Below are 25,493 nucleotides of genomic sequence, written 5' to 3'. Positions count from 1 at the left end.
CAAAAAAAATTGGATTACTGCCTCATGCCATGTATATATTTGGATAAATTCCAAATGAATCAGATTAAATGTAAAGACTGTAATGATAAATGTGCTCAAAGAAAACATGGACAATTTTGTTTATTATTTTGGAGTAAGGAAAGCCTTTCTGACTGAACTGTGAAGATGTATAGAAAAGTAAACTACATGAAAAAAATTTTGTTAGGTAGAAATCACCGTGTAAACAAGTTAAAAGATGAATGGGAAAATATTTACGACTCATTACAATAAAAAATGCTAACTTCCCAGATATGAAACAGTCCTAGAAATTGATAAGATGAAAACAATCCAGTAGCAACATTGTCACAGGATATGAACAGGCAGTTTACAAAAAGGGAAACATTTTACAAATGACTCTTAAATGAATACTCTTCAATCTCATTCACATTAAGAGAAATGCAGAATACTACACTGAGGTACCATTTTTTTTTACATATCAGGTTAGCAAAAATCCTTAACTTTGGTAATAGACCCTCCAACCCACATCCAGGGTTTCACTTTCTGAGATTTCAGTAACCCACGGTCATCTGCAGGTCCAGAAGCAGATGTTCCTCCTGATGTCAGAAGGTCAGTAGTAGCCTAATGTTATGTGCCTACATCATCCACCTCATTTCATTTCATCGATAGGCATTTTATCATCTCACATCTTCACAGAAGGGTGAGTACATTGCAATTAAGATGTTTTGAAAGAGGGAGAGACCACATAACTTTTATTGCAGTATGTTATAATTGTTCTGTTTTATTGTTAATCTCTTACTGTGTCTAATTTATAACTTAAACATTATCCTAAGTATCTATAGGAAAAAACAGTATATTCAGGGTTTAGTACTATCCATGGTTTCAAAATGGCATCCATTGGGTCTCAGAATATATCCCCTGTGAATAAGGATGGAGGGAATGCTATATACTCTGTATGGCGAGGCTGTCAGTAAACAAGTGTTCATAGGTTGTTGGTGTAAACTGATAAGCATTATGAGGCTATTTTGCTAGTATGTGTTAGAATTGCAAATGCACATACTTATTCTCCAAGAAGTGCAAGAATATAACTTGTGCTCTGATAACTCCATTTGTGCCTGTACAAAATGACACATTGACATATTACTGAAACATTGTTAATAGTAGAAAAAGATTAGAAACAGTCTTGTGACTGTCTGTTGGGAACTGGTAAAATAAATTGTTCAATCAATGTGTTGTAATACTGTGTAGTTGTGAAAAGAGTAAAGGAATTTTCTGTGTACTAATATGTAAAGATTTCTAAAATACATTAAGTAAAAAGAGCAAAGTGTAGAACATTGTATAGAAAGCTGTATTTTAGATAAAATGTGAAAAAATGTACATTTGTATTTGCATATAGATACATTAAAATAAACCCTGGAAGAATACATACATCTAATAACAGTGGTTATCTTGGTGCAGAGGTAAGATAAGGGCTGAGAAGTAGGTTGGTGGAGGACATGGATGGTAGACCTAGATTTCTACTGCATAGACCCCCCCCCCTTTTTTTTTTTTAACAATGTAAATACATTATTTTTTAATTCATTTTTTAAAGGTTAGGCTCTGGAATTAGAGTGCTTAGATACAAATTCTGAATTCTGACTCTTATTTCTTAGCTATGTTGTCTTGCACATATTGCTTAGCCTTTCTGCACCTAAGTATTCTTTTCTGTTAGGATAATCATATCAAATTCCTAGGGTGGTTTTAAGGATTAAGTGAGATAACACATAAAAGTGAAAAGAACAATGCCTGGCATGTCATGAGTGTTCTAAATGTTTCTTAAAAGAGAAATACCCTTAATATTAGAGTGGGAATTTAACTTTAGGTCTGCCTTACACTGAAGTGGGTTATATGCTATTTCCATATTTGCCTTTACGTAGGAAATACATATCTTTCCATTTATAACAAAACTTCAGGCATTTATTCAACAATTGTGCCTTCCAACTAATGTCCCAGACATTGCATCAAGCATGAAAATACTTTACATTTAGTGTTCTATTACCTTGTTGGAGCTCATATTTAAAAATTAGGCCAAAATTTCAAAAAAAATGTTATGTTTGTGATACTTACAGGTAATGCTATATTAGAGCACAATATAAAATGAATTGGATTCCTTTACCATCAGACTTAAAGATGTAATGATACAGAAAAATAAAAGAATTATAGGTGCTTTTTTTGTTCCTGTAAGAAGTACGTAAATGGTAGAGGTTAGATTTATCATTTATTTTCAAAAGTTAATTCAGTGATGAATAATTAGAAGATGTCTTAGTCCAGTCAGATCACTGCCATAAAATTAGTATATTGTGAGTGGCTTAATAAATAACATGTATATTTCTCATGGTTCTTTAGGCTAGTCATTCTAAGATTAAGGTGCTAGCAGATTTGGTGTCTGGGAAGGACTTGCTTCTTGGTTCATAAATGGTCATTTTCTCACTGCCTTCAAATGGCAGAAGGGCTGAGGGAGCTCTCTGGGAAAGGGCACTAATCTCATTCATGAGGGCACCATGACTGCAAGACAGAGAAAATCAAGGAAGACAAGTATACATATTTCTGAAATTATAAAACTTATAAGATGTGGAGAAAAGAGGAACATTTTAAATGGAAACAGTTGTACTGTAAGTTAGCCATCTCCATCTCTCCAAAACAAACTACAAAACCAACTCTTCTTTATTTGTGTTTCTTGAATTCACTTAGGTTCAAACCTTAGATTCATCTTAGGGTCTGCTTCCTAGTCTGGAACACCAACATTGACTCAGTTGCCAAATCTTACTGATTGATATTTTAGTAACTCTCTGTCTTGTCTGTCTGTCTGTCTGCCTTTCTTTTTTTCTTTTTTCTTTTATTTTTTTTTTTGCAAAAGGCTATTTGACCTTGAGCTGGTTGTTTTAAACTCTCCGACCCTTAGCTTCCTCCTATCTCAAGCTAAAATTCTTTTTTTTTCCTAGTTAGACCATTACTATCTGTGCAAAAACAATGGCAATAGCTTTTCTGCTGATATCCCTGCTCCAGTCTATCCTTTTTGGTAATTCCAGGTTATTCTTTCTATGGCATATTTCCATTTCTGTCTCTTGAATATTGCTCAGCTGAAGGACAATCCTGTATCATTGTGGTCACTCTTGTAAGAACTCAGATCAAATATTTTGTGCAGTGTCAAGCACAGTTATGTGGCATTTAGTAAGTTAAGTTGTATTACTGTTTTCCTGTTATATTGAATTATTTGGATAAAAATCTTCTCTACCATGTCAGTTCTTAAAGGGTAGAAACCTTTAACACTTTAGCTTTAGTACTATAGTGACAACACTATGGTACACACAGAAGAAACCCAGGGGGTTGTTGAATAAACACATGATCAGTGTATTTTACTGGATGTACCATAGGAAGAGAAAATTGTAGGTTCTTTGAATAAGCTTGATGGCCATCAGCTGTGTTCTAACCAAAATTAGAAAACTTAAAATTGTAAGAATATACATGTTTCATACGATACGGTAAAGTGTGGCCATAAGAGGAAACAAGAATGAGGGTTGGAAGAAGTTTATTGTATTCAGGTCCCAGAGAGAGAGGATCAGATGCCACAAAGCCATAGGGGAGAACACTAGGGTAGTCAGGAAGCAGAAGACAAGAGCATAGGGACATCTTAGTTCGTGGCTTTTATTGGGGTTTTCTTGGGAAAGGCAAGACTGGGCAGAATAAACAGTTTGGATTGGCTAGTTTGGTTAATTCCTCCAGGCTTTGGGCTAGAAGGGTTGGTTCTTAGTTTCCTCATCCCTGGCCCTGGGGTGATTTAGGGTGAGGGAGGTACTGGCTTGGTGTGTGAGAGTTAGATAAGGAGATAGTTGGTAGTATAAACTCTGGACTGGTTGGTTTGCAGATGAACAGCGTGCTGGTAGGCAAGTTGTTATCTTTAGGAATTAGCTAGTCCTGGGAATGGCCATCTCTTCTGGGGTCTGTAAGTCTCTTGCTCCCCAAATGTCAGTGTTAAGAATGCAGAAATCAAGAAAATATAGTTAATGTAATTGGCCCTGTGATGAATAGGTGGCATCTATACCAATGAAGACTCTAAGAAAACACAGAATAAAAACTCTGGTAATATATTCTGAGGGTTCATTCTTGCTTGTCTTAAAAAGAAAGTTAAAGCAACTGTTTGATATTTATGTTGGGGACTTTACATTTCAACTTCTTTTTTCTTCAAAGCAATTAATTGCAGTGGTTTCCAGCCATCCAGAAAGGACTTTTCTAAAGAAAAATGTTGTAAAGCCATAAGTATTCACAAAATTTTAAGTATATTTTGAAAATAAATTATTAAAACATTAATACCTTGTTATTTAAATGTTAAAAGCACAACAGTTCAATAAATAGGGAAATGTTTATATTTAGTTCCTTTATCTGTGAAGTAGGGATGATGGTACGCACCTGCCTCATGGTGTTATGAGGATTAAATGAGATTACATATTTAACATAGTGCCAGGCACATAAGCTCTTTATGTATGTTAACTGTACACCTGTAGGTAATAGAATACATGAAAGAGTTATGAACTTGTAAACATATCCATCATAAAGAATTTTCTAATCTAATTAGTTATAACTCTAATTTTATGATATTTTTTATTGTGGGCTGTCAACTGAGACATGTAAATTACTTTATGTTAACTTTAGATTTTATCCAGGAACTCATTAAAATGTTTTGGTGACTATAGGTTGTATCATTCCAAATTCCTATTGGTAGTAATTTTAGAGAATAAACATTTTCATTTAACTTTCAGTTTCAGTTTTTATTTAGTTTAGACATTTAGTTTTATTTCTTTAATTCTTGATTTGTTTTATATTTTATTGTTATGTGCATTATATTACAAATCCTTTACAAAGTGTCAATAAACAATAATTTCACTTTAAGAAGAGAGAAGTATATGCCTTGAGTGAAGTAGCCTTGTGGTTATTATTTCTGTAACAAAATTAGTAATATGATTACGTAAAAAGAAAAAAAACACTATAAATTATTTATTGGTGCTGTGCACTAATCCCAAGTGATTAATGTCCTAATCCTTAAAAAGTCAAAATCATAGGGGCGACCTGGGTGGCTCAGTTGGTTAAGTGTCTGACTTTGGCCCAGGTCATCAGCTCACAGTTCGTGGATTCGAGCCCCACATCAGGCTCTCAATGCTGACAGCCCAGAGCCTAGAGCCTTCTTCGGATTCTGTGTCTCACTTTCTCTCTGCTCACCTGTGCTCTCTTAAAAATAAATAAACATTTAAAAAAAATTAATCAAAATCATGAAATGCATCAACTACACGTATAGTTATTTAAATAATAAAAGAAGTAAAAGCTACTTGTAGATAACTAGTATTGACAATTTAGTATTTATTTTTTCAGTATTTTCTCTGCATATACATTGGGGCTATGTGTGATATATTTTTAAATAAGAATGAAATTATATAATACTTTTAAATTTTTGTGGTATCTTGCAAACTTAAAATTTTTAGAGTCAGTTTTTTAGTGTACTTTCTTTTGCTCTAGTTAGAGCTTCGAGTTATTCGGAGAGAAGGGAAAAGGAAACCTATATTTATAGCAACTAATGAGCCATGGTAGGACAGAGGATTTTGAAACTTAAGCTCTGATAGAATTAAACTTTTAGTAAGAAATTGAAATGGTACTTCTTTAGATTAGCTATTTAACAATGTATATTCCTTCGGACCTCAGTTTTAAATTGTTATCAAATTGCTATGCTTGTTGCTATTCATAACAATATTGTTTTTTAGACCCTGATAACTTGAACAATATCAGCAAAGATTTTTGTTCCCTGTATAAAACATTGATAGTTGTTCAGCCTTTGTTGGAATTCTTTTTTTCTTCCTTCCTTCCTTCCTTCCTTCCTTCCTTCCTTCCTTCCTTCCTTCCTTCCTTCCTTTAAATATATGTAGAACTTCATTAAACTTGACCACATTAAGAGTTAATAATTGTGGGAGTGCCTGGGTGGCTCAGTTGGTTAAGCAACTGACTTCGTCTCAGGTCATGATCTCACCGTTTGTGGGTTTGAGCCCTGTGTCAGCCTTTGTGTTGACAGCTCAGAGTCTGGAGCCTGCTTTGGATTCTGTGTCTCCCTCTTTCTCTGTCCCTACCTGCTTGTACTCTATCTCTCTCTCTCAAAAATAAATAAACATTAAAAAAAAAAAAAAAGGATAATTGTAGACTTGGATCAGTTGTAATTGTATTTTCATACCACATAGTCCCTGATTTATGAACGAATGGTGTTTTTCAAAACCAAATTTTTCTTTGCTTATAGAAATATTGCTAGATCATAAGTAGATTTTCAAACTAATCTTTGGAATAATTCTACCTAAGTATAATAATCTATCAGTAATTATATTTAATTGACCTTTATAGTATTTTCTGTCGAAAAATTCATTTGAGTTTTAAATTTGGATGTCAAAAATTTATCTCTACCCTTCATGGCTTGTTTAGCTCTCTTTATCTGTTCCAGAAAGCCTAAGAAAGATATATGTGGGCATTTAACTTACCTATAGATCATGGTTTAAAGGTAAACAGTACCTGACTATACCTTGTTTCTTCTGTTACTTCAGGTTAGTTATTTCCTTAGAGTTTTGATTTTGGGAAACAAAGGACATTTATTCCTGTGAGGTTCAGAGTCATTTATAAGTTGAGGGTTAGCTATACTTGGAAAAAAGCCTTTTATTTTTTCTGATTACCAAAATGATACATGTAATCTTTTTTTTTTTATAGAAATATATGATTTAAAAAGTGGAAGCCACTTTACCCTGACATTCTAAAGCTGACTACTACTATTTGTTTATATTTTTGTATTTTTTATACCTATATAAAAATACGTAATTCTCTGTATATACAAAAGTTTTGTGGTTTTGCTTTTTCATTTAGTATATTTCTGTTTTTTCATGTTAGTATACATTCTTTTTAATAGAAGCATCAATTTTTTATTCCAAATTTTTTATTTAAATTCTAGCTAGTTAACATATGTAATATATTGGTTGCAGGAGTCAAATTTAGTGATTCATCACTTAGATATAACTCCCAGTGTAGGAGCATCAATTTGTATTACATGAATGTTCCATAATTTATGTACCTACCTGTTATTGGAAATCAGGTTATTTCCTGTTGTTGTTTTTTCCCCAGGTACAAAATGTAATTCAGTAAACATTATTTTATAGTAAATCCCTAAAATGAAAGTTTCTGGGTCAGAGGCATGTATGTTAAAAATTAAAATACATATTGCCAACTTTTATTTGGCTTATATTTTGAAGATTGTTTAGAGAACTATCCTTCGCCAATTCTTTAAATATTTTTTTCCATTTATTTTAATCTTTTGACATGGAAATAATGTAATTGTAAACTAGAAACTTCCAAATTTTAAAATCAATTACCTGTGATTGAATTATTCAAAATAAATTATTTCTTTCTTTGGTTTGCCTAGAAAACAGAGATGGTAATACTTGGCCAAGTTGACAGGAATGTTTTGAACCTAAAAATATTTACCCAGGTGTATTCATTTGCTAGGGCTGCGATACAAAGTATGACAAACTAGGTGGCTTAAGTAACAGAAATGTATTATCTTATAGGTCTAGAGGCTAGAAATCCAAGATCAAGGTGTCAGCCAGGTTGGTTCCTTCTATAAGGCCTCTCTCCTAGTTTCTGGTTGTTTGCTATCAGTCTTAGGCATTCCTTCATATGGTATTTTCCCTGTGTAATTGTGACCACATTTTCCCTTTTGAGGATTTAGGGACCTACCCTCCTCCCCCGTATGACCTCATCTTAACTAATTATATCTTCAATGACCCTGTTTCTAAGTAAAGTTACGTTCTGAGATACTGGGGATTAGGACTTAAATATATGCATTTAGGGGAGAACACAAATTATCCTGTAACAACAAGATTTTGATATCTGTAGGTGAAAGAGGATACAGAGTAACATAATGTTTAGAATTTTGAATAAGAAGTAGTTTTTAAGAGATGCTAGTTGTGAATATGTTACTATAATGGTGTTTCTGTAGTATTTATTGCCTTTAAATCCAAAAAGCAATACATTCTTTTTTGAGAAGACAGTATATTCTTTACTGGTTTTTTTTTGTTTGTTTGTTTACAAGATTCTCAGAACATATTATTGATGATTATATCTTAGTATCAGGTTTAAACCCTGGTTAGCAAAGACTCCTAATAGACCATCTTGTGTATTCTGTGATTGGTTGCTAAGAAGTGTGTATGTGTACTGTTATTAAATCAACCTAGGTTGTAGTCAGTTAATACCCATGAGGCCTTTTTATGGTCATTCCTGGACATGCACATATGCATTGCTGCAAAATAGTTGGGTCTCCTGACGTGTGCATTCCCAGCTGACATTCAGCAAAGCAGTGCTCTGCCTTCTTGTTTCAGCTCTCATACTGTAAACAAGTATCCTTTTGTGCCACATTTTTTATGTTTTTGTACTTTTCTTGATCATTTCACTGTTTAAAATGACCTCTGAGCATAATACTGAAGTGCTGTCTAGTGTTTCTAAGCACAAGAAGGCTATGATAATACATTGAGGCATGAGTTAGGGTGCTGTCGGCTGTGAATTCAGTGTTAGTGAATCAATAGTATATAAGATGTCTTTAAGCAGAAACACATATAAAACAAGGTTATGTGTTGATCAGTTTATGAAAATGTGATGAGAGTTTTTCTGGGAGCTTAATCCTGTATTATCCCTAGGGGCAGTGTTTCGTATTTGCTGAGCAAGTATTTGTGGTAACTTTATAGAACATAACTATTGCCAATAATGAGAATTGATTATATTCTCAAGTAGACTAAATAAGCAGACAAAGATGGTAAGTGGAACAATGATGGAGTTTCCTAGAAGGATGGTGCAGTGAAATCCTCAATATTTAACTTACGTTTTTTTTTTTTTTTTTTTAAATTTTTTTTTTTTCAACGTTTGTTTATTTTTGGGACAGAGAGAGACAGAGCATGAACGGGGGAGGGGCAGAGAGAGAGGGAGACACAGAATCGGAAACAGGCTCCAGGCTCTGAGCCATCAGCCCAGAGCTCGACACGGGGCTCGAACTCCCGGACCGCGAGATCGTGACCTGGCTGAAGTCGGACGCTTAACCAACCGCGCCACCCAGGCGCCCCTTAACATACGTTTTCTTCATACATTGTGCAGAATTTTGCACCAGCATTTAAAGAAGATACAAAAGAAGTCTGGAGTCCCATCTTTGTAGCTTTTATTTTTCTTTTTGTAGCTTTCATTGACTACAAATATAAAATTGAGAATGCAGAATTTTTCATTTTCTATCCATAGTGACAAAAGAAAATTGACAGAGGAAGATGTTTCACAATTATTATACAAATCAGAAGGTGAATGTAGGTGTCTTCACTGTATGATGATAATGAAATTGTACAAGTGAACTCTTAAACAGTGAGTCTGGAGATGATATTCTACATGAATTTTCACAAACTCAAGAATTGACGAGTATATTTTTTAGGTCCCAAAGGAAATAGGTTAGTTTTTCAAGAGGAAGGATTTTATCATATAACATTTTGCATCAAGAACCTGGACCTATCCTACATTGCTAAAAGGCTGTGCAGCATTATTCTTTCTTCTTTTATAATATTTGCAAACTGAGAACAAACTGAGGGTTGATGGGGTGGGAGGGAGGGGAGGGTGGGTGATGGGTATTGAGGAGGGCACCTTTTGGGATGAGCACTGGGTGTTGTATGGAAACCAGTTTGACAATAAACTTCATATATTGAAAAAAAATATTTGCAACGAAATTTATTTGATGCAGTTTGTTTATGAACAAATGCTGAAATCAGATCTACGTCCAGAGGTAATTGGGAGGAAATAGGTGATGTAGAAATTAAAATTGTCATTAGGTTGAATATTTTAATTGGTTTTCATAAGTCTAAAAATGACTATATTTGTATGTATGGAGCAAAGATAATGGCCTTTTCTTCCTTACTAAGATGATGCACCATTAGTTTTCAAAAATACCGCATTTTAACAATGTAAAGTATAAGAAGAACCAGAAGTAATAACGACCAGGCACCTATTAGGGATGTATTTAGAATATATCTGCTGTTAATATTTACAAGATGGATATGTTACATGCCTCTAGTTCTTTATCTTTTCTGTTTTTGCTCCTGTCTCTGAGAAGTGTATTTTTTCTTTCCCAAGGTTATCTCCACCAGTTATGTTTGTTTTTTTTTGCCCTTTGGTGCCTCCCAAAACTAAATGTTCTCGTGAGTCATCAATGCTGATATGAATAGTGTTACTTTTCTCAAACATTTTATGTGAACATTTTGAAGCATAAAAAGGGTGGAAAGAATAACATAATGACCAACAACACTTACCACATGTTTTATCTGTTTTACATATTTTTAAAGAGATAACATATTTTCTGGGCTATAATTGACTATAATGGTCATCTGGTGTTATTAAAACTCTTCCATCAAGTTTAGCATCATATGTTCATAATTCCAGCATCTTGTAGTCCTTCTTTATCAAAGGAATCAACTGTTTAATGGGCTTGCTTGGCAAATTGTTTTTTTTTTGTTTTTTGTTTTTGCATCTGTCCTCTTCCTTATATATTCATACTTAACTCTAGTTGAAGTGAATTTAATCCCCACTTACTCCTCCCTTTTCTGTGTTAATTTGGCCTTGAAAGCCAAATGTAACTTGGTGATTAAAAGTAGCACAGTACCTGGTACATAGTAAATAATAAATGTTAGCTGTTGGGTTTGATATGACTTCTTTTTTTCTTCCCCCTCACACAGGGCATCGAGTTAGGCTTCTAGTGAATTTTTTGTTGTTGTTTTGCTAGGTTCATTTTTCCTTCAGTCTTGCTTATCATTGACTCTCGTTTTGAGCATTCAGCCATCTAATTTCATTAGATGTAAAATGTCTCAGTATGCTATTGATCTGACTTTCTAGCAGACTAGGGGTTGGGGGTATGGTTGAGGCTATTCATTTTGATGAGCCATTGAGAAAAACTAAGTAATTAAAAAAATTCACACAGAGAAGCTATGAGTTTTGTGTATTTGTTGTCTGAGAAGCCTGTATTTAATGCTATTCTCAGGACGTATAACTGTGTTATTATGCTTCTTTAATAATGTATTTCTGAAGCAGTTATCCATTCGCAGAATAGGTATCTCAGTAATTTGATGGCACTAAACTTCTGAAAGAACCAAGATTATTTGTCTTGAGTTGTTAGTATGTAGAAAAAAATTAAAGTAGGTCAGTTTAAAAATGAAAACATTGGTTTCAATACATGGCTTTAACTATTTTCTTTAATGTTCTATTTAATTTTTAAAGTTAAATTTTATTTTTTGTTTGGAATAGACAATATATTCACGTGGTTCAAAGATCAAGGTAATACAAATGCACATTGTGAAGCTTTGCTCTTACATCTGACTGCTGTATTTCCCCTCTACCTGCATCACCTACATATGTTTATTAGTTTCTTTGTATATCTTTTCAGATTTTCTTTATGTAGATATAAGCAAGTACGAATATATGTTCTTATTGTTACTTCTTACACAAAAAGTAGCAAATCATATAGTATTCCATACTTGATATTTTTTACTCTTTGCTCATATATCCTTGAGATCTTTCTATATCAGTATGTAGTTTCCTTATTATTATTATTTTTTTTGTAGAGCATAGTATTCCAGTGTGTAGATGGAATCCTTTGTCGATGGATACTTGGAATACTTCCAGTCTTATTATATACAGTGCTGCAAATACATATAAATATACATGTTCACACACGCACACACATATACACACGTATTTGTATTTGTATTTGTATTTGTATTTGTATTTGTATTTGTATTTGTATTTGTATTCTGTCATCCTGGGTTCTCCAGCTGGGGCCTAGACAAAAGGCAGATTGACAAGAGAAAAACAAAACAAGTTTATTAACACATGTATTACTCTTAGATATGGGAGCACTCAGTGATGAGTAACTTAGGGTTGATAGAACACGGGCTTACATAGTATCTTAAAAGAACAGTAAAGTTTTAGATAAGTAACAACAAAAATGACTGAGTTTCTGGGGTGGCAAATTGTGGGAAGATAAATAGATGGGTGGACTAATGGAAGATAAGGGTTAGTTAGTACTTATGTAGGTTTTCCTGGTGCCATCTCTGAGCTGATAGGGGTTTAGAGTTGTATCTGGTGATTAACTTCTGTCCTTCCTGGTACAGAGGGAAGAGGTGGGTACCTTTACAAATTTATGTCCTACTTTTAGGCTTATGGGGGGAGGGCAGAGAGCTTTTCTTGTATCTATTTCTTCTTAATGTCCTTGAGCTCAAAAGAATCATGTATCAAAGCAGCATATTCTGTTACCCTTCAGTACTTAGGTGTAATTTCCTGGAAATGGAATTTCTAGGTCCAGAAGGTAAATGCATATGTTTTGTTAGGTATTGCCTCATTTCATCTCCATAAAGGTTGTTCTGTTTTGTACTTCTATTATCAATATATGAGAATGCTTTTTTTCCCCCCAACAGACTGTTAATCAAACTTTAGAATTTTTATGAAACATTTTGAGTTTTATTATAAACATTTTTAAAATTAATAAACTATCTTTTAGAGTGGTTTTAGGTTCATAGCAAAATTGAGCAGAAAATACAGAGAGTTCCCATATACACCATCTCCACACAGCCAGTCTCCTCCACTGTCCACAATGGTACCACAATGGTACATTTATCACCATTAATAAACCTATGTTGACATCATCTGAAGTCTATGGTTTAATTAGAGTTTACTTTTTGTGTTGTATGACAATCTATGGGTTTTGACAAATGCATAATGACACATAGTATTGTATAGAATAGTAATGGTCATCATACATACTACCTTTATTTACTGCCCTAAAAATACTCTATGCTCTCCTTATTTAGCTCTCCCTGCCCCCTAATCTGCAGCAACCACTAAACTTTTTACTGTCTCCAAAGTTTTGCCTTTTCCAGAAGGTTATGTATTTGGGATCATACATGTATTTGGAATCGGTATGTAGCCTTTACAGATAGGTTTCTTTTCCTTAGTAATATGTGTTTAAGTTTCTTCCATGTCTGTATATGACTTGATAGCTTATTCCTTTGTATTGCTGAATAATATTCTATTATCTGGATGTACCACAGTTTATTTACCTATTAAAGGACATTTTTGGTTGCTTCCAAGTTTTAGCAATTATAAATAAAGATGCTGTAAACATCTATGTATGGATTTTTTTGTTAACCTAAGTTTTTAAATCCTTAGGGTGACTATCAAGGAGTGTGATTGCTGGATCATGTAAGAGTATGCTTTGTAAGAAATTGCCAACCTGTCTTCCAAAGTGGCTGTATCATTTTGCATGCCCACCAGCAGTTAATGAGAAGTTGTGTTGCTCTCTATCCTCTCCAGCATTTGATATTGTTAGTGTTTTGGATTTGGGCCATTTTACTGTATGTATAGTAGTATCTCATTTTAATTTGTAATTCCCTGATGTCATAAAATGTAGGAATATCCTTTCATAGGCTTACTTGCCATCTGTATATCTTCCTTGGTGAGGTATCTGTTCAGTTCTTTTGCCTATTTTTTAATTGGGTTGTTTTTCTTATTGTTGAGTTTTAAGAGTCTTCTATATATTTTGGATAATAGTCCGTTATTAGATGGATTCTTTGCAATTATTTTCTCCCATTCTGGGGAGAATGTAAACATCTATGCTTGAAGGTTAACCCATGTGGAAGAATACAAAATTAGAAGCGTATGGTTTTATAAATTTTCTAAGTGAAGATATTACTGGCTTCTCAATATAGTTTTGAGAAATTTGCATTTCTCTTACCAATGTGAGCATCTTTTCATATGATTACGGGCCATTTCTGTTTCTTTTTTTGTGAACTATCAGTTGACATCTTTTGTCCATTTTTCACTGAATTACTGGTCTTCCCCCCCACCCCCAACTAAGTCTTTAAAAATTGGGGAGATTATTTCTTTGAAGTGTGAATAAGATGTTTCCCTGTTTTCCTTACTAGTCTTTTCACTTTGCTTTTGGTTAGTTTGTCTTGCTATAAGAATTTTCTCAAGTGGCTACATGGAATCTCTTCCTTTTTCTCAGCTCAGGATTTAGTGTTAAGTGTTACTGTCTTCTAGAATTCTTCCTGGTATCTTTTAAGGCTTTAATAAATATCTCATGTTCCCATGGTGCCTTTTGTGTATCTTTATCTTAGCATTTAATCACAATCCTTATCTCACCCGTCTTTCTATAGACTGTAAATTCTTTGAGGGCTAGGAATCTGTTTTAATCTCCTTGTGTCTCCAGTGTTTGGAGCATAAGAAGTATACAGTAAATGCTAGTGTTTTGTATGAATGATTGTTTCTTCTTTGTTTCTTGAGTTTTTATGCCTTTGATTTTACAGCCACTGCTGTCTATTTAGTACTCTTCATTTGCTATTGAACCAACCGGTCTTATTCATTTGTCTTGTCATCTTGTCATTTTCTACTCTTTATTGTACTTCCTTTGAGGATTGTGTTGGAGTGACATTGACTTATTTCTGGGGCCTCTGAAAAAGAACAGATCTTTTGAGTATTTTACTTCTTTCTTCATAATTAAGATTTGTGATAATATTTTGATGTAAACAAATGCTGTCATACCTATAAGCCCTTTTCTTGATTTTTTTTTTTTTTTTTTGTGGGAGGTAGGAGACAGTGTGTTATATCTTGTTCTTTTGTTTCTTGTTTTGTATGTTCCTACAATATAATTTCATAAAAACGTATACACAAAAATATATACAAAAAGCAAAAGGTTAGTATAACGAACTTCTACATACACCAGCTTCACGAGTTATTAACTCAGTACTTTAAGGTAAGTACTTTAAATAACATATCATTAGAGTTGTAAAGATTCTAGAGGCTATATAATCTCCCACTCCAAAATGGCAGGGTAGTAATCCTAAACATTTGAATTTCTCTAAACGTAGGAATTTAAATGTTCTTGATGCAGTTAGTTTCTTTATTGAACAGTTGCTTTGTACACTGAGCTAAAGTGTGCTTCAGAAGAAACCCTGATTGGTTCAGTTAACGACTCTTCAACATGAAGCTTAGGTTTATTGAAGACAAAAATTATATCTTTCTTATTACTAAGCTAAAAAAAAAAAAAGGTTCATCCTAAAAACACATGTAATAGTACTAGTAAAAAACTGGTAGACATTATGCATCCTAAGGAGACTAAGGAAACAATTTCACTTTCTTTACTGGTTTGTCAGTGGCTACTGACAGTCTTATGAAGGACCAATGCTTAAATTAATTTTTAGTTTAAAACTTGAGCACATTTTAACCACATATGGATTTTTATATATTTGATGTTAAAATGGCAGTCCATAAACTGAAACCTATTTGTTATGGTTACATTGCCTTTCAAGTCCCTCCTCAGAATACCTAGTAGATGCATCATTTATGAGATCTGTAAAGAAGGTCCTTTTCTATCAGAAATTCCCAATTCAGATTATTTTATTAATTTCAGAATCACTCCACAGTAGTGTATGTCAATTATGATTTTATTATTAAATAGTCCAGGATATTTAAATGATTCCCTTTTTAGCTGTTACTGGCAATGGCTTTGAATGAAGAGTAACTTTCTCAGTAATTTTATAAACCTTAAACTTCTTCCCCAAAATGTTCAAGTCACTTAATATTTTGAATTGCTTATACCCTAGGATGTATATCTGTATTTACCACAATGAGAATTTTATGTGGCACATACTTGTTAAATTTTTCAGAATAACTAGTGTTATACTTAGTCTGTATTTTATCATTTTCTTAAGCTTTTTTGTACAAGATGAAGACTTGTGTTTTATTCTCATTGGTAGTTCAAAACTAGAATGTAATATTTCTCTTCTTGATTTCTGTAGAGCAGGTTGTTGCCCTGGATGCCCAAAATATCGTAGCTGTTTCATGTGGAGAAGCTCATACATTAGCACTAAATGACAAAGGCCAGGTGTATGCTTGGGGTCTCGATTCTGATGGACAGCTTGGCCTGCTAGGATCAGAGGAATGTATCAGAGTACCCAGGTAACAAAGGTGACCAAAAAGAGGTCTTTAACAATCTTTTATAATAAATTTGTTATCTAAATTATTCTGTTTACTGAGGGCCTGTAAGAGTTGACATCTAATTATTTCTCCCTTTTGAGTTCTTAAGGAGTTTACTAGGTAGGTTCTTGCCTATAATTTGGGCTAAGTGCTATTTTTTTACATCATTTTCCCCTAAATTTTTTATGTTTGTAAAGAAAAGAGATGAGGAATATGTACTTTACTATAAATACTTTCTTTCTAAAATTTTAAAGTGGTTTAAGCTAATTTAAACTGCTGATTGTACCATCTTGAGTACCTCAGCTATTGAAATATTTATTAAATATTGGTTGGTTGCATGTTTCTTTGTCCTGTTTTTTTAGTCTTTATTGTTTTTATTGAATATAGAAGTCCCACATGCTTAGTATAAAGAATTCAGTCACTTTCCACTTTTTTACAAAGCAGTGGCCACAACTTATGTTAACCACTAATTCATCATAGGTTTATTTCAAAGTTAAAAAATAAATGCCTCATTAATGTTGTATTCTTAGAGGTTTACATAGGGCATAGCCATTGTTTTAATTAAACATTGTAAGAGCATGAACATGTTTAGGTAAAAATACAGAGATTTAAAGAAAGTATCCAATTTGTTTTCAATACATAAATAATACATTAACTCACGCTTTGTTTTTTAAATTATACAAATTCTTGCATCCTTAAACTCTTGTTCTTTCTTCCTAGTAATAGTTATAGGGACAAAAGAGAACTCTCCAGTGAAACAAGGTATTAAACTAATTTTAGATTTATTCTAGGTAGCGTTATTTTACACACATTTAGATATTTTGTTTATGAATTTAACATTGATAATGTTTGTTTTGGTTTAAGGAGTAAGAAATAACTTACTAGGATAAGAAAATGGAACATGGGAACTAATATATTTCAGAACAGAAACTTATTGTTAGAAATGAGTTTTTTTTTAAGTAGGAAAGGTAGCTAGTTCCTTCAGTAAGCCTATAATCCCTTATGTGTATATGTTTATTGAAAAACCTAAAAGTATTTAAAATATTTGGTTTGTTCTAATTTATTAAAAGTGGGTTTTTAATTTTTTTATTTTTTGGTCTTTAACATTTTATAATTGTTCTAGTAGTGAACTTTCCTTTGAGACTTTTGGATACATCATATTCACATGTTTTCTTGATTTACCTTGTAACTAAATTCCATAAAACTCCCCCAATTTCTTCCCTATTATTATTATTTTTCCCTTCTTCTTTTTTGTCTTCTTCTTCTTCTTCTTTTAATATTTGTTTATTTTTGAGAGAGAGATGGGGGGAGGGTCAGAGAGAGAGGGAGACACAGAATCTGAAGCAGTCCCCAGGCTCTGAGCTGTCAGCACAGAGCCAACACAGGGCCCGAACTCACAAACCACAAATTGGGAGATCATGACCTGAGTTGAAATCTCATGCTTAACCAACTGAGCTACCCAGGTGCTCCTCCCTTTATTTCTTCTGTTTTAACAATTAAATAACAAACACAACTTTCATTATGCTTTTAATATCTCTTAATGATAGTGCTCTTTGGAGAAGCTTTTTTTTTTCCTTAAGCTAAATAAATTGAATTCTTTTAGTCATTTCAACTTAGATTTATTCCAGAAAATGGTAATTTGCAACCAAATGGCTATTGGCTAGGTAATAATACAAAGCATTCATAGAAACATAGTGACCTCACGTTTGTCATATCCTCTACTGCTTTTATTCCCTCCATAAATAATTGTTGTAGAATGGGATTTTTAACTTAAGATTTTAAGTTGTGTGTATTTAGGATTGAAAAGGGACTTACATGTTTGATCGTCTAAGTCAACATTCTCAAAACCAAGATTTAGGTCCAAACTTTCTAATCTCTTTTATGTTTACTGGTTTCTTAAAATCATACTTATATTTTTGTTGCTGTTCACTTCTTGTATAGGGGATTTCAGTCAGTAATCCGTAGATTCTTATTAAATGGAAATAAAGGTAATTAAATATAGAATAGTTTATTATATGAGTTTATTTGAACAATGCCCTATAATAAATTATGTATTTGTGACTTTATTATTTTATGAACCTGGATAGGGACCTGAAAGAGATCTTTTGTGAGTCGTTTGGTTTAAACTTGTATGTTTTTGTATTTGCTAAATATGTGTATTAACTTTAAGCTCTGTGTTAAGGCATTTTTCCTGTTCAACCTACTCAGTTTTCAACGGACTGATCTGATTTGTTATGATATATACATATTTTTACTGATATTTTCGTGTGTTAAAGGGCAATATTTTGTTTTGAGGCAATTCATGCTCAGAAGCTGAGTTTGTCTTTGCCAGCAATCTATTTATCACAGGTTTACTGCAGGAATTTCACAAGCCAGTAGCATATGGGATAATGTCTGTTATTAAGCCAGTGAATAAATAACATACTCCAAACCAGTGATAGGTAAATCACACTATTGTTTCAAGCAAGAGGAGATGATAGTAATAAAGATCAAATTTAGCTGAGATATACATTCATATGACTTGGTACTAGGGAGAGATGACTTAGCCAACTGAGAGCTGATGTCCTCCTGCCAGCACAAATATAAAAGTCCTGTTTTAGAGCACTTTGCTAGGGAAGGATGCACCTAGCATGTGTTGATGGGTGAGGGGATCTTTTTCCCAGGGATGCTGCTTGGTTTTTTTTTACCACTGAGGTTTAAAAAGTCTCCTTTACTATGGGGGCGCCTGGGTGGCTCAGTCAGTTAAGCATCTGGCTCTTGGTTCCAACTCAGGTCATGATCTCCCAGTTCATGGGTTCAAGGCCTGCATTGGGCTCTGCACTGACAGTGTGGATGGAGCCTGCTTGGGATTCTCTCTCTCCCTCTCTCTCCCTCCCTCTCTCAGTGCCTCTCCCTGCTCATGTTCGGTCTCTCTCTCTCAAATAAATAAATAAACTAAAAAGAAAGTCTCCTTTACTATGGCTGGAGCTAATTGCTCTAAGGTCCTTGGAGAACTGCTTAGATCAGCAAAGAGTAGCCTTGCCAAGACCTAAGACTCTGCAATAATCCTCACAAACTCTCAGTATTTATAGTCTAAATGTTCTCTTGCTATAGTTTTTCTTGATAAGCCCCCAGTGGGGCTGGCCTCTCAGTAGCTAAGCCACTGAGTTCATCCAGAGCAGATGAGATGATGACATCCTGACACAACTTACTTCATCTTTATATCACAACAACTTTACTCTTAAGAACAGTTTCATTTTTGTCATAAATAGGTTTGAAATTAAAGCAATATACGACATAGTAGAAATACATTTTTGTGAAAGACTGCCAGTGATTTTTTTTTTCTCTTTAAATTTTGATACCAAATCATTTTTATTTTATTTTTTTTATTTTTTCTGGGAGCCAAATCATTTTTAGCTGCAAGGCCTTTTCTGTGTGCTTAGAGGTATCAGCCAGCTTCATAAATTTCTCATTCATCTTGAATAAAACGTATAGAAGATCGGTGAAAACTGTATGTAAATAGATTTTTAAAAATTAGTGTTTATAATTTAAAAAAATTTTTTTTAATGTTTATTTATTTTTGAGACAGAGAGAGCATGAATGGGGGAGGGTCAGAGAGAGAGGGAGACACAGAATTGGAAGCAGGCTCCAGGCTCTGAGCTGTCAGCACAGAGCCTGACGCAGGGCTCGAACTCACGGACCGTGAGATCATGACCTGAGCCGAAGTCGGACGCTTAACCGACTGAGCCACCCAGGCACCCCCAAAATTAGTGTTTGTAATTTTTATAAGAATGATCAGAAAAATGATGATTCACATTAGGCTGTACTTCCTTGAGAACAAAATCCACTTTTATGCTAGTAGATAAGAATATTTAAATAAAGCAACACTTTAAGATGAAAGAATGTAAAATTAATAATAGATTACATTTGAAATTTATACGACTTCAATGATCTTTTCCTACTTCTAATTTTATCTTGTTTTGAAATCACTACTTCTTGGGGAAAGACTAAAATTCTTCAATACCAATGCTGGTCTCTGATTTCTGCCTAGTTATTTTTTTTTTTATGTAGGATATATGTTATTGCCTTTAAAAAAACGTTTTAAGCCTAATTTTAGTATCTGTTAGTTTGGTATGAGTGGAAATACATATTTTTCCACACAACCTTTAGAAACATAGTTGTAGGCCATAAAGTTGTAGTGTATTTTTAAAAGTTCTGTTTCTTGGACATATGCAATAAGAAGTATGACAGGGTGGTATAATATGATCCTTGTGAAAACAGTTTCTGGATTATAGAAACTAATTAAAGATGTTTGACTTATCAGCTTGGTCAAAAGTAAAATTTATTTTCTTTATTTCAGTCAATTTTAAACATTTAAATTTTAGATTAAAAAGAAAAAGTATTAAAAAAAAATTTTTTTTTTGAACGTTTATTTTTGAGACAGAGAGAGACAGCATGAATGGGGGAGGGTCAGAGAGAGGGAGACACAGAATCTGAAACAGGCTCCAGGCTCTGAGCTGTCAGCACAGAGCCCGACGCAGGGCTCGAACTCAGAGACTGTGAGATCATGACCTGAGCCGAAGTCGGCCGCTTAACCGACTGAGCCACCTAGGCGCCCCAGAAAAAGTATTTTTTAATGGTAGAGCTAGGTTGATTGTTAGCGTAAATTTTTTTTTAATGTTTCTTTTCTGTTTAAAAAAAAAATTTTTTTTACATTTATTTATTTTTGAGAAACAGAGTGAGACAAAGTGTGAGTGGGGCAGGGGCAGAGAGAGAAGGAGACACAGAATCTGCAGCAGGCTCCAGGCTCTGAACAAGAGGTCAGCACAGAGCCTGATGTGGGGCTCAAACCCACAAACTGTGAGATCATGACCTGAGCTGAAGTTGGACGCTCAGCCAACTGAGCCACTCAGGCGCCCCTTTAATGTTTATTTTTGAGAGAGTGAGTGAGTGCAGGAGAGGAGGAGAGAGGGAGACAGAGGATCCAAAGTGGGCTCCTGTGCTGACAGCAGAGAGCCCCATGTGGGGCTCGAACTCACGAATCTTGAGATCATGACCTGAGCTGAAATTGGATGCTTAACTGAGTCATCCAGGCACCCCATAAACAATAATGCCGCAGTACAGTATCTTTCCTTGTCACTGTTGCAGACATGGCCAAAGAAATTAACATTTATGTTGTATACCAAGCCTTATAATAATTTTGGAAATGCGGAAGTCACCCAAGTGTAAATTGCTATGCAAATTTAGAAGTTCGGGGGCAGACTTTATGAATGGTTTACTACAACAGCCTCAAAGACTTTGCAAACTCATTTATTTTTTATCAGTGTATTCATTACATACTTTTTGCCAGGCACTGTGGTAAGCGCTGGGAATTCTATGGATATAAGACACATAATTTGCCTTTACAGAGCTTATTGTTTAGCAGAGTACACTAGTAATAATTAAATGAATAAGTACACTAGTAATTAACCGTGATAAATGCTGTGAAGGAAGAAAACAAGGTGCTATGAGAGTGTAATATTTGAAATATTTTATTTGGACTCGGTACCTGGAACAGGTTTGTAAAAACAGTTAATACATTTTAAAAAATACTTAATATAGTTCACTGGTCAGTGTATCATGTGCCTGATATTCAAAAACAGTAAAAGTGAATGTTCAATAACTTCAGCACAGTTGCACAAATCCATTTATTTTTTTATTTCTGTTTTTGCATTGCTAGTGTTTGATTTTGCTAATTGCAGAAAAATGGCATTTTGCTACATTTGAAAATCTGAAGGTGCATTGGATCCTGCTAACCTGCTGGATTTTGCTAGTTTAGAGCAGTGCAGCCCTCAGGTTTTGTAGTTAAGAACATATATCCACTAAATAAAAATATTTTTTGTACAACAATATGGAATTAGAGTAACTCTCCTTTCTCCTGCTCAAAATTTGATTTGCTGAAGCTGCCTCCCGAAAATCATGGGTATCGACACTCTGGTCAGAACTTGCTCCGGACTCTCATATGGCAGAATCAGGTCAGGTGGCAGTATCAGGTAAAGGGAAATAAGAAACATATTATGTTTCCTTCCCCCTTTCTATCTTGAAAACATTCATTCAGGAAAAACAGAATGACCAGGAGAAGGGGAAATGCATAAAAAACACCTGGGATGATTAATGCAAAAAGTTCCTTGATTTTTGTAATGGTTTAAAAATTAGCTTTAGGATTATGTTACATTTAAGGAAAAATTCAGAAATTGGGCTCAGGGGGAAGAAACTATAAAAATATAAAGAAAAAATGCAAGATGGTAGAAATAGGACTGAACGTATCAGTGATCATAATAAATATGAGTAAATTTCTCTACTAAAAAATTGTTCAGTATCACTGATTTAGATGCAGAGGTAAAGGATAGCTCAAAAGGAATAGGTTTCATAATCTGTGAATTGGTAGCACCGCATGATAGGAATCTCTGTTGATTCTTAAGGAGCCTTATAGACAACATGTATTAAATGAAGCCAAACACCAATTTTAGACAAATTAGTTCATGTACATTTGTTTCACAAATGTATTGCCAGGTTTCACACTTTAAGCTAAAGATTTTTTTTTAATTTTGATAAAACATCTGAATTATAAAAACACTGAGGAATACTTGAGGCGTGAGCTTAGTTTACTTTGCTTAAATACTTTTTTCAAAGTGTTTTCTTATTATACCTCTTAATTTTTTCACACTAGATTTTGTTTACTGTTGTTAGCATAAATAGTTGGGTACATTGACTTGTATAAAAATACCATGAAATAACTAGGTCAGTAGGAAACTACTTGCACATAGTACGTGATCAATAAATGGCATTAATAAATAGTATTCAGGATCCATTTATTAAATGGAATTAACTGATTTTGATCTCTTTTTTTATTTTCTAGAAATATTAAAAGTTTGTCAGATATCCAGATAGTACAGGTTGCTTGTGGTTACTATCATTCACTTGCACTTTCTAAAGGTAAGTATTGTTTTCATTTTCTTGCCCTTTTACAGTTTTATTACATGGTACTTGAATTGAGCAGAAAGTCCTCCAACTTTGTTCTTATTCAGGATTGTCCTGGTTCTTTTTGATCTTTTTCATATCCATATACAGTTTAGAATTAGCTTGCCAGTCTTCACAGGCACACATATTCTGGGATTTTGATTGGGATTAAATTGTTTCTGTAAATCAGTTTTAGGAAAATCCTTATAATATTGAATCTTTTAATTCTTGAACATGTTATGTCCCTCATTTCAATCTCCTTTTAATTTTTCTCAATAGTATTTTGTTGTTTTCTGTGGAGAGGTCTTACACATCTTCTATTAGATTTTTCCATAGATATTTGACATTTTTTTATTGTGAACAGTATCATTTCCAGATCATTGCTAGTATATAGACATGAAGTTGATTTTTGTGTCTAATTGTTCTATAGTGTGCTAAATGCTAAGCCTTCATAGATGGGGAAGGTTATAACTTGCTCAGTCTCATTTAGGATCTTAGACTTTTTATGAACAGAAACAAAGAAGGCTATAAGCATTCTCTTAGCTTTGTTTGGATTTGTTTCTTATTCATTTAACTTCTTCATATGCCAGCTAAGGATTGTGGCATGGGTTACTATGTTGGTCTTTACCATTTAAAGTGTAAGTTCCAGTGGCTTCATTATTATTATTACTTAATTCATTAAATGTCTAGTGAGGCCTACTGTGAATGTAGCACTAGGCTAGAGCTATGGGGAAATACAGGTAAGATAATACAGTTACAGACAGCATAGGGTGGCAGTGAGAGGAGCCAAAGTGACCAGCAGAACGAATTATTTTAGGGATCATAACATGTAGTGGAGGGAGCAGATATACAAATAAATAACTAGTTTGAGGCAGAAAAAAACTGTACTATTTTGGTCAAGGTCGAAGTAAAATGCTATGTGAATGAAGAAAAAAGTAATTTGTTCAAATCAATAAGAGACTTGTTAACAATAAGAGACTTAGTATTTGATACAAGTCTTAAACGATGAACAAAATTTATTCAGAATTAGAGAAATGTTGAGAAGTAGCTAGAGGAAGTGTTGAGGATTGGTTAAAGAGGTAGTACCAGTAAATCAGGGAAAAAATCAGGCATAAAATCAGGAAAAGTATTTTGTGTATTTGAGTATCAGCATATAGTTTTATGTGGGTATTGTGAGAACATGAGAGACATACTGATACTTCAGTTGAGGTAATGTGTTACAAAGGCCTTAAATGCCAGTATTAAGGCATTTGCATTTCTGTAGGCAGTGGGGAAGCTGGCATCTCTGTATTCTTTGTTGTTATTTTGTCAGCTCTTCTTTTGATATTTTGGTAGGTAGATCCCAAATAAATTTAAACCCAAAGGTTTTACTGATGAGGAGGGCGGTTTTCTGCCTTAACTTACAGGGATTCTTTTGCCTTGTTCAGCTTCATGGCTTTAGCAGTATTTTACTCTTTTAATGATTTTTTTGATCACTCATTATGAACTAGGCACTTTAGAGTGTACAATGTGTAGGGGTAAGAAGTACACTACTAGCTGGTAATTAATGGTATGGTCATATTCATATAAATTACAATATAATTATGTACTGTGAAAAGGGACTGTAAAGAAAAAAGTTTAGGATTATTTAAAACATATAGCAGGGGACTGAACTTAATATGGGCCACCAGGGAAACCTGCTTCCTTCTGGGAGAGAGTTGAAGTGAACTAGACAAAGATGAGGGGAAGGTCTACACGGAGAGAACTGTAAGTGTGTGAGAAGTGAGCATTGGAGAATGTAAAGGAAGATGCGTATCAGTAGAGTAGAGTGAGTGAGGGAAGAGACTGATATGAAAGGAGCTTGGAAACAGGTAGATTATGTAGAACATTACTTTTAACGTTGTTAAAAGTGCTTATCCCAGTACCAGTGGGAAGGCACTGCTATATTTTTTTCAGGTGAGCAACATTATCAAATCTATATTTTAATAATACCTCTATGTATATATACAGATGTCTGCTAGTATGTGCATAGAATATTTCTGGAAGTACATACCAGTAATTGGTAAGAGTGGTTGTCTCTTGGGAGAGGACCTGGGGGTCTAATTTTTAGAGGGAAACTTATTTTTAAGTGTATACTATTTTATCATGTGAATTTTGAAAACAATTATTAGTGCCACTTAATAAGAATAAATAAAAAGATGTCTAAAGTTGCAAAATAGGGTGGCAGTTGGGGGAGCAAAAGTGACAAGTAGAGAGAATCAGGTGAGATGGTGAGGAGTGGATCTATGTGCCATATTTTTCTTTAGTAGGAAAACTGTGGTGGTATGTGATAGATTGATAAAAATCTGTGTATAAGGTAAGAGAAGAGTTAAGGATGACTCTCTATGTTTATGGGTTGTGTTACTGAGTCAGTTATAATATCACATACTGAGATA

At 33.9% G+C, this 25,493-nt stretch overlaps 1 protein-coding gene across 8 annotated transcripts in view; it reads left to right on the top strand.

The window, feature by feature from the left end:
- The window catches only part of HERC4 (HECT and RLD domain containing E3 ubiquitin protein ligase 4), a 139,909-nt gene that overhangs the window by 11,927 nt on the left and 102,489 nt on the right, over nucleotides 1-25,493 (top strand). For 4 of the 8 annotated variants that reach the window (XM_043596456.1, XM_043596454.1, XM_043596455.1 and 1 more), the window contains 3 exons: nucleotides 15,924-16,083; nucleotides 16,822-16,863; nucleotides 22,979-23,055. In XM_043596456.1, coding sequence (XP_043452391.1) covers nucleotides 15,924-16,083; nucleotides 16,822-16,863; nucleotides 22,979-23,055 — 279 coding nt within the window. Of the gene's footprint in view, nucleotides 1-15,923; nucleotides 16,084-16,821; nucleotides 16,864-22,022; nucleotides 22,095-22,978; nucleotides 23,056-25,493 lie in introns of all 8 variants that reach the window. The other 4 variants (XM_043596458.1, XM_043596457.1, XM_043596459.1 and 1 more) reach the window with 2 other exon arrangements.

Source organism: Prionailurus bengalensis, chromosome D2, assembly GCF_016509475.1.
Source record: "Prionailurus bengalensis isolate Pbe53 chromosome D2, Fcat_Pben_1.1_paternal_pri, whole genome shotgun sequence".
NCBI lineage: Eukaryota > Metazoa > Chordata > Mammalia > Carnivora > Felidae > Prionailurus > Prionailurus bengalensis.
This window is presented reverse-complemented; position numbering and strand designations above follow the sequence as displayed.